The sequence below is a fragment of the Orussus abietinus genome, unplaced genomic scaffold (assembly GCF_000612105.2).
Source record: "Orussus abietinus isolate OABI.00-Male unplaced genomic scaffold, Oabi_2.0 scaffold15, whole genome shotgun sequence".
Lineage (NCBI taxonomy): Eukaryota > Metazoa > Arthropoda > Insecta > Hymenoptera > Orussidae > Orussus > Orussus abietinus.
In genome coordinates, this window is record NW_019396010.1 from 896,036 (window position 1) to 912,327 (window position 16,292).

Below are 16,292 nucleotides of genomic sequence, written 5' to 3' on the forward strand. Positions count from 1 at the left end.
TACCCCTTGGTCATAAACCAGGCAATGATGCAAGTTGGTAATCTCAGGGCGATGCCATACCTTGCCGCTTATCAGTCGTGATCCCGTGTATGCTCTGTAGCTATGGAAACAACCCTTGATAAGAGATCATGCACCGAGCACTGTACTACTGGCGATTGTAAACTGTGCCTTCAAAACTTTTATGTACGTATGAAAGATACAATAATAACATATATGTATCCTTTATGTACATATAATATAAAACATTGACGCGAAATATCCGTTGCACATGGATTCGTTTCACGTGAACGAAAATCCCGCGAATCGAGTAAGTACGGAAGAAAAAAATATATATATTAGAAATAAAGCTAGTACACATGTTTTATTTGAAATAGCTTAGGGAAGAAAAATAATGAACATAAATGACCACGTAAATTGTGGTATAATTTGTAAAACAATAGACTTGGGTAAAATAAAATAGTGACGCGTTAATGGAGGGAGGGATGAAGGTAGAAATTATTTATTGTATATATATTAGTATATATATATATATATTATTTGTCAACCGGCCGGAATGTTATTATAAATGTATCGGCTGCGGATAAATCAGAGTCGGCGGAAGTGGGACCAAGATGGCCGCCGCTCGTTCTCCAGCAATCGTCGGTGTCGTCGGTCAATATTTGAGGCTGCGTGCTCTGACATCGTCGAGTCGTTTCCACGAGTCGCTACCAGGCGGCAGCGTCGTCGTTCACACCTTGGGCACACCTGTGTCAAGCGCACGCACCGGGAACACACGCACCGTGGCCCGTTTCCGAAATAGTGAATTCGACCAGCATCCTCGCCGCTGATTTTCCTCCGCAGCGATAGGTAAGTCCGATTTTTGATCAGCTACCGATCACCGATCGGGATTTATCGATGGACTATATCAGGGCCTCTCGATATCCGCCCTTTATCCTTATCCGAGCTCGTAAAGTCCGCGTGGAGGCCCCTTGGGACTACTTTCGGGGCCCACACGTGCGTCTGCGACACGAATTCGGCTGTGGCGAGAGGTTAGGTTCCTTTATTATTCCATATTAGGTCGACTCCACTTGCTCCGAGTCGACGACGCTTCCTCGCTCCTAATTCTCATCCGAGTTCTTCAATATCATTTCTTTCAAGAACGCGGACACTTGGCACATTGCAGATCTGTTTTTTACCGCCCCTTCATCTAATCACTTGTTTGTTCTTACTGGGACACGATTCTCGAGTTCGTACGGATTTTTTACGCATTTGAAAAATGTTGCATGGCACTGGAAATCCAAAGGCAGTTCTTTCGATTCTTTCCTCGGTTTGGCGCAAACGTTGCTTACTTCCACGACGTCCGACGCGAAACTATCCGTCGCCGAGAAGAGATACCCCGATGCAGATAATGTGTTATTAATCATTGAGCACATATCCCCTGTACATATAAAATAATGAAAATAATATCAGGCAATGGCGATAATGCCGCGAGCCCGTACATAACCGATCTATGTATCGGCCCCCAGGAGATATGATTTTCCCGTCTAGTCGAGTCGTCTAGTAAAATATGTCTAATTAAAACAAATCCATAGTGATAGTGCAAGGATAGTAAATAGAAAGTAACAGCATGTGTCCAGGGGACGCATTAAATCTTTTCTTGCGGAATCGAGGAAAGATAACAAATCAGTCGTATATTTATTTACTCGAAACTCCGTGGAGATCGCGTGGATTTAAAAACGCGGATAGGATGAATCAGCGGTACGTAGGGAATAAAACGGCAATTTAATACGGCCTATTCTCTTCTCTTTGCCTCTGCACGACCATCTCCATTCGTGCAATTTGCACAAGGTTTTGCGAACCCTCTTCGCCGTTAACTGCCTCGCCAAGGACGTCGTATATCTGACGAAAATAAAGAGCAACGTTTGTTTGCTCGAAGCTACGAGGCCTTAATCGTACCGCCGCTAGAACGCGCGGAAATGTCGTAAATTTCGCTAATTACACCTCTCCGTGTTCTGGAAATGTTATAAACGAACGTTCGCCGCCTCGGGATTTCCTTCGACGCCATTTTGGTGAACCGCCGCGACTGCACGTGAACCACGCGTCATTACGAGTAAAGATCAAGAATTAAGGTGAAACGAAACATGTCGAGGAACTTCATCCACATCGGTAAAAAAGATTCCACTAAATACCTGCGCTGCCGACGTTGGTTTTTATATCGACAGCTGTGCCGAATTATATTCGGTGTATTGTACCAAATTCCCGCGTTATTCCTTAAGACTTCCATAATCACGTGTTAAGGTCTTATAAATATCTTCACTTTTCGTTATGTATATATATATGTCAGACTTTCGTATCACCTTAAGGCTGTTATTTCTCTCCGGGAAGAGGAGTCTTCGGTGCGGCACCGAGTCATTGCGCAACGAGCCTCTCCTGACATAGCGAAACATATCCACCTGTTTTATTCCCAGAACGCGAGTGGCTGGAATTAGTGGCGGTACGTAAAAGGCGTGAATTTTGCTCTCATTTTTTCTAAAAAGGTCGCTTTACGCCGAGGAAGGGGGATCGTTGCGCAATTGACTTCTCCGAAGCTCGTCTTTGGACTCTCTCGTGTTGTACGCCATTTACGATGTCTACCAGAGCTATTATATTGTTTGTATGCGCCAAGAAATAATTGGATATTTCTAGGTCAATAGAGGATATATAATTTTCATGTATATCATATTTCATATATATAAATATCGTTTAGATACTTTTTTATCGGCCGATCGAGTGGTTGGCGGTCGCACCTGCAAGAAGGAAAACCTTTTCACGCGAATCCCTCGATATCGCTACGTGACGATCGATACGAAATCCCAGAGTGCTCGCGACGGCCGATAAAGCGATCACTCGCCGATAAAACGCGAGTCCGTCGATGATGCAAGCCTCTTCAGTACATGTCCTTCCAAAGTCTCCTTTGTCTTTTCCACACAGATCGGAGACACGAGGTTTGTTCGCGTTCTCTGCACTTTCTGCCCCCGAGGATAACGAGGGTACTGCATTTTTCTCGACAGGTGCAGAAGGGTAGATACACGCAAAACGAACGTGGTTTCAATTGATTCGTTGCACCCAGTTTAGGAGAAAAGTTTCATAAATATATTGCACGTTTCATACTTTACACTTTATGCTTTCACATCGGCTTAATTTCATCGTAAGATCATTTATTTTTTTTTTTACGTCACTTCGTGTACAATACACACCGCATGAAACGATTGTTCGATCCGCGCCTTTGAATACGTCCTCTGTAGATTATTTATCACATTTTTTTTAAGTCCTTTGAAAATTTATAAGGAGGAATTACGTGCAACAAGGGGAACTCCGGTTTCGTAGTTGACGTCCGATTCGTTTCCGGCACCCAGGGGTTGTGGAAATATTCAGAAGCGCGAATAATTTGCTGAATCTTGAGATCCAGGTCGACGTGTAACGCTCCTAGTGGACTTTGACGGGTTTTGAAAATTTCCAAGGAGTCAAATTTCAAGGATCGAGCACTCCAAAATGTAGAATCCGTAGCCGGACAAGTACGCGCCGCGAGAACAACCCTACGCGCTCCTGTCTGCCCCGACGACTGAAATTATCATTTTAGCTGATATACTAGCTAATGTAATGATGCAGTTTTATCTCTTATTATCATGGGAAAGGAGATAAATCGCGATAGTGTGGTTTATTTTGACAACGTTCTCTCTCTGTCTCCATCGGAGCGCTCCCTATCGTGCCGTATCAGCCCTCCTATCTCAGCAACTGCAATCCTTCGAGCTCTTCCGGGTCTCTGAACCCGGAATGCCTTTCTGCCATTCGTGGATAATCTCAGGTGTCATCCCGTTTCACGCGATAAGGCTTGTGGACCCAACGAGATGACGATTCGACCCCCTTTTGCTTGCTTTTCTCGATTTTCTCGCTTTTTTTTTTCTCTCTTTTCACCCCGAACTTTAGGAATTTATTTTCGGAACCGAATAGGGGATGGAACCCCACACGAAACTATAGGCACTATATCCGTATATTAGACGTATACGGGATATCCATTAATATCCTATCTATATCATGCATATGGCTATACTGAAGATAGATATCTATTTTACATATACGTATACAGAAGGAGTTTCTTTCGTTTAATTCGCTTAATCCGTTGTTGATCCGCATCTTTATTTTCGTCCTTATTTGTAATGTAATATCCCGATTTCTTCGTTCTTTGGACATTTCGCAACGCGTCTGTACATACCGAGGGATTGAAATGACGAATTGTATGGCTTTTCTTGGAAGGATGCAATTCTTATCGCAGATTTGGCGACCGATCAAACGATATGTCTTCTCTCATATATTTTGATCTGACTACTATCGGATCGAACTTATGAAACTTCGATCATTATCTGCGAAGACGTACGTTGTCTCAAATCCACCTGTCCAGAGGTGCGATAGACACTTCGTTTCTTAATTTCTTTTCCAATAATATGGGACTTTATAATCTTAACAGCCGTATAAGATCTGCAGAAATATTCACTCGCAAGGCGATCTCATTGTCGGGCTAATTGTCTAAAGTCAAAATCCACCCTGAAACGCCATTGGCCACAAAGGTGCGAGATTCGCCCGTTGGTCGCTGACGCACCCTTCTGTCAAAATGGCCGGTGACTCAGACTGTTGTTGCTCGTATCCAGTGAATAGCATTTGTCCCCTGTGGGTGCAAGTTGTTTGCAGTCCCGGTCGCACCCAATAAAATCGATGATTCACCAACCCCCGAGTCCATCCTAACCGGTGGAGGCCATTGCGGACCCAAAATGGCGGATGCAATGGCCGTCGCCCTAAGAGCCGTGGACACGGCGTTATCTCCTGGAAGCCGGCGAGTTCTTATCAACGAGCAAACAACGGACCCCAACGTGGGTTTAGTGTCAATCAAGCGCGACGCTTCAACATTTTCTTCATTTTTCCTCCCTCGTAGGCCTCTTCCGGTTTTCACTCGAAAATCGGAGCTTTCCCCGCGGTCCTCCGGATAGATTTGTTCGAAAAATGATTCATCGTTTGCTTCACGGAAAAGTCCCACCGTTCCTTGGGTGTGAAAATGGAAATAGTAATGTCAAACACGGAGCATCGACATTGCAGAAAAATTCCTTAATTTTTCTGATAAAAATATGATTTTATGACATACTGTTTGAATTTTTTAAACGACTTAATTTTACTGGGTAGGGACAGTCTTGGTTTAGCCGTATTAATTGTTTAGGCGATGATTCCTCTTCTCGCCGATCCTTGGAAAGGTCGCCCATGTCCCTCTGATTACTTTATTTTTTTTTTCTTTTTATGAATATTTCATTGAGTGGTCAAGGGTTAATGTTCGTAAGGGAGGGTCTCAGGGGGTGACTCGACCAGGTCGGAGGTAACAGGGGTGAGTTCGACCAGGTCGCGACAGGTAGGTCCAGGTAGGCCGGACCAATCAGCTGCGAGGGGCCGGCTCTTCCGGTTCCATTGGTCGCTCCTGGTCCGTCTCTTTCCTCCTCCGCTCCTCCGGGTCGACTCAGGTACCCCTCGGGTACTGGATGGGTACTGGATGGGTACGGACAGGTACGTCACGGTAGCGGGGGCTCGCCTGCCCATCCTTCCTCCTCCACCTGCCGTCTCCTCCTCGCCGCGTATCGGGACGAGTCGGCTCAGTTCTTGGCCGATCCCCGCGAGCTGCGCATCTTCGGCATTATCTCTTCGCGGGTCTTCTCACCTTTGCAGGCCGCAAAGATTTTTTCTAGAGGTGCAACCTGCTCCCCAGGGGCACCGCACTCGTTCCCCGAGTCTGGCATCCTGTGTCCACCGGGATCATCCGGCCAGGAAGGAGACCTCCCTTCGCGGATTCACGCTTCCGGCTTTTCTACGCACTTTCCCTTCGCTCGCTCAAATGAGGCACGCGGCGACAGAGGTAATTCTTTCTATTATATTCTTCCCACATATGCGGTTTATACCGTGGAGGGAATTTCTTTACGTAGGGTGTAATTCGTGAAGAAGGTTCGGAGATGCGGGGGAATTTTATTCCGGCTTGGCGGAATTTTTTTTTTCAACGTGTAGGACAAAATCGTCCTAGAACGTGCCCGGAGCATATGTCGAATTTATTTGTCCGTAGAAAAACCATTTAAAATCAACTACCGATCGACACAAATCTATAACATATATTATAAATATATTACACATACGTACTAAATTTCTAATACATGTTATACATTTAATTTGAAAATACGACATAAAATTAGTATACCATGTCTGAGTAAAAGTTCCAAGAAAAATGTTATAAAATTATCATATATATTTTTTTAACAGTGTGATGTTCTCGGAGTCCTTGTTTCAATTCCATTTTCCTGAAAGAATCGATTCCGTCTTCCTGCTCTCCTCGACTCGGGAAGTCCCGACCAAAGAAATGGTCCGAATACGTGGAGCTCTCCGCTCCTCCGGCGGAAGTCGAAACTTGACATTGTCGGGCGGAAGTGACGAGGCCAGTTTAAACAGTCTGTACATTTTTCTGGAGACGGACGAGGTGTGTCCCTCGGATGTGTTTGAGTCGCGTGCCCGAGGGCCGATGAGCACGAGCGACCCGATGACTAATGTCGCCGATGTCGGTTTTGCCATCTCTGGCCAGGTCGACCGCGGCGCCGCCTCTCGGGCCAAGGCGAAAGCAAACGTCTTTCACCGGCTCGTCGCCGACCTAGACACGAATTCTCCCTTATCCGCTCGAAATCTCGACAACTGTCCCACTGTTCCTGATTTTTCGCCAGTTTTATCGCGAAGCCGATAACTCGGTCGCGTCCATTTCGGTGGTAGAACGACCGGACGGGGAATTACCGCGCATGACTCGGTACCTAAGTGAACCATAAACTTTGTTGCGATAACGCGATCCATTTATATTGTTAGTCGTCGCGAAGGGCGACTCGATACGAACGGTATGAAATAATGGTCAATTGACTGATTACGGACAGTTTCGGTGCTACGATTACATGTTTAATTGTCTCATTACCGTTGGGAGTGGAAAACATTAAGGTCAAAATATTAATAAAACTTGTTAGAGTTATATCATGTTACATCGTGTTACAGTGCAGGACATCGTACCATTCGCAAGACAAGATGAAGGAATCGCTGGTGAAGCAAGAAATCAAGATCGAGTGGGAAAGTCGCCGATCGGATGGAGGTTCGCCACGGATAGCCCGAGCATCCGAGGACCAGATAAGCGGGAGTCCTCCGAGTGTGATAACAACGAGAAGACACGTCCGTACGATAACGACAACGGGGCAGATCACGGAAACGGTGGTGGAAACAGAGGCCGAATCGCCGGCATCGAGCCCAAGTGGATCCAACATACAGCAAGTGATCCAACAACGGTCAGGGCAGGACCAGCAACAGCAGTCCGAGTCTCAGCACTATCAGGAAGGAGCACACCAGCAATACGTGCAGCTGTCTCAGCCCGAAAGCCCGAGCGAGCAGCACCGCGTTGTCGTAGGTCAACAGCACGTAATCTACACCAGCAGCAACGGGCAAGCTGTTCAGCAGGTGCAAGATGCCCTGGAAGCTGCCGAAACAGCGATTATCCTATCAGCCAAAGAACCCCCTGCATACGTTTCCCAGGAGTCCAGGAAAAGAGGGGTGGAGTGGCTCTCCCCTTGCACGTCTCCCAGACCGAAATTGTCCCGCAGGTACGAGACTTTCGTCGCTGAGAAGGTCTCAGAAGTCGAGCATCCGGTATACGTCTACGCCGAGGAACCAGAATCCAAACGCGAAGGCCACGTAATCGCCGTTCAGGTCCAGGAGCATCGGTCGGGCCAACATCAAACGCAACAACAGGCTCAACAACAAGCCGAGGCCCAGCAGCAGAGGTTCAGTCCCAGGGAGACCAGCAATGGCAACAGATTTCAGGAGTCCCCTGTTGCTCCCGCTGAGGATTACGAGACCTCTTCCCTGGTTTCCCAACCTGGGACCGTCCAGCTTGGCTCTCCAGCAGCTCCCTATTCTCCACCTTTGGATGGAATCCGCACCTCTCAGCAGCAACTCGTTGCTGCGGTGTATTCCGATGCTGCCGCTGCTGCTGCTGCTGCCGCTGCAGCTGCTGCTGCTACTCTTAAATATGACGCCGAGGCTGCTGCTGCTGCTGAGACTATCAAGGGGTCCAGCACTTATCACACTTTGGAGACTGTTGCTCTTCCGCCCTCGCAGACTGTGCAGTACACTCAGCATATTTCCGGCTCTGATGCTTTCTCCCAGACTCCCACCAGCTACGCTTATTCAAAGCCGGGGGATTTTTATCTCACTTATCCTGCTACCGTTCAGGCTGGGTCCAGGGGGACTGAGGTGAGAAGTTTTGCTGTTTTTTTTTTGGCTAAGTCGATAGAGACAATGGATTGTTTCCTAATCATCTAATGCAAATCTGATCAGATTTCAACGTTTGGTCTCACTTTTCAGGTGGACCCTCCTAACAGCGTGTACATCAAAAGTGACCCAACTTTGACCTCCTCGTCACTTTTGGCCACCCCACGTCCCACCCTACACTACGAGCAGCCCAATTCACCTGGGTCCCAGGTGACAATTTATGGCAGCGCCGCAGGCTCTTATCAGTACGTCAAATCGTCGGGTGACCAATATTGGCCCACCGGGGCACCTTCTCCACCTTCCACCTTGGAATACGTCCCGGGGTATTCCGGTGTCACCGCAATTTCTGCCAGCGACGCTGCCAACATGCAACTATACTCTGGAGGTGGATACAGCGTTACCGGAAACGGAAATGGTCCACCTTCGCCCTGGCCAACCTTGCCCATCCCTGGAGCCGATGACACCTTCGAGGGCCAGGTCATTGCCACGGAGCCGAAGGAGTGTGTCAACTGTGCTGCCAACATGACACCTCTCTGGAGAAGAGATGGCACCGGGCATTACCTTTGCAATGCATGCGGACTCTACAGCAAAATGAACGGTGTCAACAGGCCGCCTATGAGATGTGGAAAACCTAAACAATCGGTCGCACCGGTAAGTTTATGCGTTAATAACCGTCTAAAAAGAACGGTAGGGTGGAGCAATACAATGTTGCTCTGTCAATGTCTGCCGGCTGAAACTAACGACCGATAGAGGATTTGCGGTCTCGGTTTTTGAAGTTCGGTAGATCGAAGTCTATTGACCAACGTCGACCTCGACGAGGGAAGTCTCGTACGAGCATTGGTCCGAAAATGTGTGACCATCGAGAAAACGAGGCCGTTATTATTTGTGCTGATAACGTTCTGGATGGTCGGCGGATGGCCGCGCACACAGACACGACTTCGATATTAAGTAATATTTGTGCTCTCCATAAGTGAGAAGAAGACCGTTATCGTCGTGCAGAGCAAATAATAACTCCAGGACACGACGGGTGTTGTTTGCTCTGGTTTCCTCGGCGGAGCACTCCCATTTTCGTGATCTCGACGTCAGATTTACCCTCGAGACGATTCCTTCCGTTGACCCTAGGTTTAGAAACAGGATCCAAGTTCCTTGATAAGGCCCATATATCACGGTTCGGCCGAGTTTAAATTTTTAACACCCTCGGAAGTGAAGTCTGTCGATATTTCATTTCCACTAGTTGGCCATGATGGGAGATTCCAGGGATTTGTTTATCATTTTTTCAGGCTGGCGGACGGAGAACTGGTGTACAATGCGCCAATTGTAGAACAAGTAACACAACGTTGTGGCGTAGAAACAATAACGGCGAACCTGTGTGCAATGCTTGTGGACTTTACTTCAAGCTACACAATGTAAGTTCCTTTAAACTATTTTTCTCCGTACTCTGATGAGCTAAAAGTCCGCAGGGCTTAAAGATAATTTCACATTATCTCGATTATTATAGGTTGAAGAGAAGAAAGCTTCATATAAAAGTTGTAGCTTTTGAAAAAGCACTGCTTTTATGTCGTGAACATTTCTTTCTAAAACCATTGTTTTTCGATAAAAATGGGATAATTTAATGAAATGCAAGACCAGTTCGTATAACTACTCTATTACAATGGCTCTATTATTAATAATTAAATCGGGAAATATATCTGATACATTCCTATACTATTAAAATATAATTACTAGGAATATATGATTTAATAAAACGTTGTTACTACGGGTATGTATATAATCGTCAATGCAGATGTGCACGTAGATAATCAACGTAACGCGATTGCAGTCTGGGCGCAGGGGCTGAATGAACTCGCGGGGGGTATTTCGTGATTGCAGTTATCCATAGATAACTTTCGGCCCCAGACTGTCTGCAGTATCTTCGATCCGGAACTATCGCGGAGAATGCCAGCTGGATAAATAAAAAAAAGTCGATCAGAAGCAGACGCACCTACCGATTTGGTATCGTTTAACGTCGCTCTTCCGAAATTCCCATACAATTTGTCGACACTTATCTTTCCCAAATTTTGCGCTGATTTCTTCTTACGAGTTTTGAGAGAGATAACGCAAGGTTTACCTAATCGGAACTCTCATTTTCTTCATTCATGAATCGGACTCGGCTCTAGTAGCGGAAAATATTTCTTTTATATTTACTATTTATTTAACGAATATCGGACGGTACTTGATTTTAAAAAGATTTATCTGTAGACAAACAAATTTGATATATGGTCCGATATGATATACCATGTACTTGCGGCATGAGATGGACTGCATGTTTATTGACAGTTTACCCTCAAATGCAAATTGCTCTGGTAGGAAGCGTCCCTAGTTACTTGCACGTGGGCAGGAGTAATTATACTATTTCGTCGTCAGAAATATATCCGCAAGACCTATCGAGAATTCTCGTGAAGTTCGATATCATAGAGGAATCCCGCCGCTTTTGACTGTGTTGCAACACGGAATTTAAGCATCTCGAATTAATCTTATCCTACGGATGATAACGACCACGTGGGTGCTCAAGTATCGTTGCTCGTACCACGTGCATAGGCAGGGAACTTAGTATTTTGAAATACTACCCGTCACCTCGACTTACATTTTGACGGATTGACATTACATCATTAGATAGGACATCGAACTAGTCATTTTATTGCAACCTTATGTACTAAAATTGTATGAATTTTTTCAACGGTGAGATATGAAAGTGTCATACATACATACCAAAAAATAGAAATGTTCATAAAGCTTTTCCCCAAATTGGGTGCGCCGAATCATCTGATTGTCGTTTCCACGTAAATGAAGTCTTGGATAACGTGGCGCTTGCACGATAAAAATTTTTTAACATTAAGATTGGTTTTCAAGCGTTAACAATAATGTCGAAAAGTTGCGACCGTATTGGTGGAGAATTTCCGCTTCTCCCGGTCTAACGTACGAATCCGTTCGCAAAATCCTCCGCGAAAATCAATTTTAATTAATACTAATCTAGAATCGGTTGGCCCACGACTCTTATCACGATACGCCGACCGGCAAGCCTGATAACGTGCCGAAATTGTTTACCACGAATCATCGTGATCCATCTTGCGCGATCGATGGGCGAGCCGAAAAGAATTTAATTAATTATATTTCACTTTGACATTTCGCCAAACTTTGTGCCACATATTTTATTAAGATTAAGATGATATGGAATTTAATCGAGGTCGGGAATAATAAAATTCATCTATACCCTTTTTGGTGGGAACGTCATTTTGAAATCTCAAGTGGGAACATAAGCTGGCGCGTCGCGTTACCGACATTTATATTTATCTTGAAGTTTTTTTACAGTCCACGTTGAGAATTATACGAACTAAAGCGTTCTATATGTCATTTCGGTAAAATAATGATGATTTTACAGGTCGACAGGCCGTTGAGCATGAAGAAGGACGGAATTCAGACCAGAAAGCGGAAGCCGAAGAACCACTCCGGGATGACCGGAAGTATGGCCGGGCCCAGCGGGATCCACAAGAACGAGATTAAGTCCAGCCTACTCGGTGAGTCCTCGGTGAGCACAAATAAAATCTTCAGCTATTCTTCTGCTCGGCCCTAAGTAGATCAAGTAGATTAGATAAGTTACTTTTATGCGGCTAAGTATGACCGCCGTAAATATTTGCGCCACTGGAAGCGCGATCGAAGTTGACGCATGAAAGGCAAGACCTTTTTACCGGGAGCAGTTTCCGTTTGAGTACTCCAGATTCCGGAAAGTAATTCCAAGCTGATAAATGAATTGCATCGAAAAAGTAGACACTGAAAGTTGATACGACGTTCCTAAAAGTCCTCTTTTACCGTCAAAATCATCGAAAAGTTCTCCGAAATCGGGCGTCATCGACCACGGATAGGCGTTCGCTCTTCCCGTATTCGCGCTTGATAAAAAGTACTAAAAAGATAAATTGAAGGGTCGTTTCTAAAAAATCGTTACCTAACGTCAAAGTGACGAGGAATTTTTCTAAAAAATCCCCGAAATCGAGCGTCATCGGCCACGAATTCGCTCTTTCCGAGCTCGTGATCGATGACCATCTCGTCCAAGATGGCCGCCGAGTCGGTCGCGGCCACCGGGTGGGAGAACGGCCAAAGAGTATCCTCGGATTGGTCAGGGACAGCACTCGGCGTGATAACGCGACGCTGTTTCTCGATAAGGGGGACGAGGGACAGGGAGAGGCAGAATGATAGAGAGGGAGAGGGAATGCCTATCGATTTATCTCGTGGAAGGTGAAGTACGCCTCGCGTTAACTCGCTACCAATCAAACGTGCGAGTTGTGGTCATGCTTAGACCAGACGTGACTTTCCGATGGAATTGGCACGCCAATAAGCTGGAATTTGTCAATAATTTTCCATCCTTTTTTTTTTTTTTTTTTTAAGGGTATCGGATAGTACCGTCCTACGTGAGGAAAGGATTTTCGAATCTGACATAGCCTTTATTAATATTCCATGCCTTTACAGTGGACTCGAAATTGCAGTTGAACATGTTCACGAGCGGAGGTGGGGGTGGAGGGGCGGAGGAACATTACGCCCATGTTCGTCCCTTGAACACGATACAATTGGCGCACTCGCCCCTTACATTGCCTTCCGCCGCGGTTTTGAATCGGCAGACTACTCTCACGTAAGCGACCTCAATTTTTTTCTCTCGATTCTGATTTAAAAGTCAATCTGAAAACTAATTATCTCCTTAATTTCCAGGGTACCGCCACTGGAACCCACCACTAGTCGACCAGGGACCGATCTAACCTCGGTTATCACGTCGACAACGGTCGCCCATATCGACAGGATTTAAGCATCGCCTCTACCTTGCCAACGAGGCTTCGACCGACCAACCGCGCTCTGCATTGCCGACACTCGTCGATCACTTACTGAATTCGATCGCCATCTACCGTCTCCATCGACAAACTTTCGTCAGGCGTCCTTCGGAACGATTCGATTTGAAAAAGGAAATTCTTTGCTTCCGACAGCCTTCGAGCCAGAAAAAGTGAATTGGAAGATGATCCGCTTTAATTCCACTTTTAATAATGCGATATGTGTGTGTCGCGGTACATGAATACCGCTAGAATAGATGTATGTAAAGTTTGTCATCTTTAAACGTGAACGTTGTACGCATGAAACAATGTCTGGGGAGAAGATAATAAATTCCAGTTCATTTTTTTAGGAATATCGAGATGCGTGTAATGGTACGAAATGATAGTTAACTAACGATATGGATAACGACGGGAAAGTTGTCGAAGGAGATAGCGATACGAATCAATTTCTGTGCCTTTTCTGTATATAGCTTCTCTTTTGTGTACTCCAAAGATTTGTTCGTAGGCATAGAAACTCAACCCCAAAGAGTAATATATTGTCACGGTAGGAAAATGATTCGCTAAATGTTGCTTAGTTTAGTAATTGTGTTTTAATAATATAAGGATGGTCGCACGATCGGTTCACCGTGCGACCGAATCGATAAGTAATTCTAAGTGGTTGAAAATAATTGAAATGTACACGTTTTAATTAATTGTAAGTCACGTGAATGGAAAAAAAAAACTTGTTGCTTGACCAATTAAGAAGGTTACTAGGAATGTAACTATTTTTAGCCAATTTTACTTATACAAACATTAGCTATTTATGGAAGTGAAATATACGGAAAATCTGTCAGTGCAATATTCTACCATAATTAATATCGTGTAATAGTATTTCATGTTGCTTAGGTTGGTATACATTGCGTAAGGTTTCTACATTAGCGACTGCGAGCAACTGTACCGACATCGCGAATGAGTGTACCGAGGTGTACCGCCACCTACTAGTACTCGTCTGCAATATTACTTATCATAAATTATTTCCATTCAGTTTTAACATCTCCCCGGGTCATTCAACAGTATAAGTAACGTAAAATAGCAACTAATTAACAGATCCTATCGACGCCCACCAAACACGATTACGTAAGAATAAACATAACCGTTACATAACGTTTGTAACATCTAATGTAACATACATATAATATATAAGTAAGGTTAGTATAATTATTTCCTCCCCAGCTATATAACAATGTTATCTAGCGCACGCATAGAACGAATAATGTAACGTACAGATAACATATCTATAACACGTTATACGTTATATTAATATTATATAACTGCAATGCTAACAAGTTTGTAACAAGGTTACCGAACGGTAACGCGCGAACGGCGCTGGATACTTAACGGAAAAATTCGTCACATCAATTCGATAAATATTAACTTCTCAATTATGAAAACTTATAATGGGCCCGTGGAAGACAATGGACCTCTAAGTGGAGGAATGTTCGGCCCGATTCGCGGGATGACGCGGCGGCCTCCTCGGAGGCAGTGAGACGTCACCGCAGTCGTAGGTGTCGTATTTGAGCCGGGCGGTCCGCACGCGACTCGCGTGTCATCCGCCATAAGAGCCGGAGCCCATAAAGGCCCGGGCCGGGCCCAGTCCAGTCCAGTTGGAGAGCGGCCGGCGGAGGGGAAGGAGCGGGCCCGCCAGGTGGGGAGGGGTCGGGAGGGAGTCCATCAGCCTAAAGAGCGGCTATCGTCCCGGCCCTGAGCCCGCTAAGGGCTATTCCATGTTAGCCGCTCTGGCCGCACTCTTTTTATTCCGCTTTTGACTTTTTCTACGGCGCAAATGTGGCGCCGCCCTCCGACCTCGTCCCTCTGCCGCCGAGACGCCACCCCTCCGCCGACCGGATAATGTATCGGCAAAGGCGATTTACGGTGTAACGGGACGGGACTGTCAAAACCACCGGACGCCGGAAAATGGACCGCCGTCTCTTCCTTTTCTCTCCGTTTTTCCTCCTCTTCACCTCCCAGGTCCCCTGGAGAATAATCGATGGTAATTCACATTCATTTTTACCCCCCTACATAAATGAAGTTTTACATTGAATTACGGTAAATGGAAAAATGACAAATCGGAAAATATATAGGGTGCATTTAATGCATTACTATATCTTCGGTTGAATGTAATGTAAGGTTACGTTGTAATTCTTCTCCTGGCATTGTGTCTCCTTATATTATTTCATGGTTAGGAGATTAAACCAGCCTTACGTCGTGGAAGTGCTAGGGGACGAGAGTCGATCCGACGGCGACGACTGGCGTCGGCTGGCGACGACATTCTTCGCCTATCGGTCGGTCCTCTCGGCTAGATCCCCAAGGATTCATCGCGGAAGAAGCTCGCGGGTCCTCGTGCCTTACCGAAGAGACGGCGCCAACATTCTACCTCCGAAAAAGCATCTCCTCGTCCAGAGATTCCGGGCCCGGTCACTTCCACGGTGTCTGGACACGCTGTCGCGAGGGGCTGTTCACTCGGAAATCAGTGGAAAGGATTTCCTTTTTTAAGGTGACGTGGAAAGTCCCTTGGAGGTCTCGTTTATGAAACTCTTCCCCGAACTGAGGGTACCGAACTTGATGTGGCGAATTTTTTTGAAGTTCATTATAGATGTACAATCATTCACTTTTGAGTCATAAAATTTATCATTTTATCACAATCTTGTGTACCAAAAGTGTATGAATTTTGTGAATATTTTTAATATTGTGGGGAATCTGCGTGAAAACTCACAGGCGTATCCTCCGACTGCGATTCGTTCGATCGGTTTCTTTCGTGACTGCGAAGAATAGAGAACGTGGAAAAGATTTCGAGTTCACTGTTAGGAGGAAAAAAAAAGGGAAAAGGTGGGTGCGACTCGGTATAAAGAAAAAATATGCACTGCTTTACCTCTTCCTCGCAACGAGCACGGCGAGATTCTCGTGACTGATTCCCATTTCCGAGTCCCTTGCAGATCACGAGGTCCGATAGCGACGAATAATTGAATAATAAAGTAATTAGAAAAGTACCACGGTCACGCACACTCGGGATTACGCATCACGCGTAGAATGACTTGTGCGTTACCGAAGGCATGATGATTTTCCATT

The 16,292-nt window shown here is 45.5% G+C and overlaps 1 protein-coding gene across 5 annotated transcripts; it reads left to right on the forward strand.

The window, feature by feature from the left end:
* Positions 1 to 400: 400 nt before the first annotated feature.
* Positions 401 to 13,908, forward strand: LOC105696514. Of its 5 annotated transcripts, none has more exons than XM_012419046.2 (7): positions 401 to 846; positions 7,072 to 8,319; positions 8,431 to 8,988; positions 9,618 to 9,743; positions 11,756 to 11,891; positions 12,838 to 12,997; positions 13,075 to 13,908. In XM_012419046.2, the coding sequence occupies exons 2-7, from the start codon at positions 7,102 to 7,104 to the stop codon at positions 13,166 to 13,168; spliced, it is 2,292 nt and encodes a 763-aa protein (XP_012274469.1). In that variant the 5' UTR covers positions 401 to 846; positions 7,072 to 7,101; the 3' UTR covers positions 13,169 to 13,908. The 5 variants fall into 5 exon arrangements, with proteins under 5 accessions (XP_012274469.1, XP_012274468.1, XP_012274467.1 ...); XM_012419045.2 differs by lacking the exon at positions 401 to 846 and adding an exon at positions 5,674 to 5,908 and having other exon boundaries at positions 11,756 to 11,902; positions 12,855 to 12,997; XM_012419044.2 differs by lacking the exon at positions 401 to 846 and adding an exon at positions 5,674 to 5,908.
* The last annotated feature ends 2,384 nt before the right edge of the window (positions 13,909 to 16,292 follow it).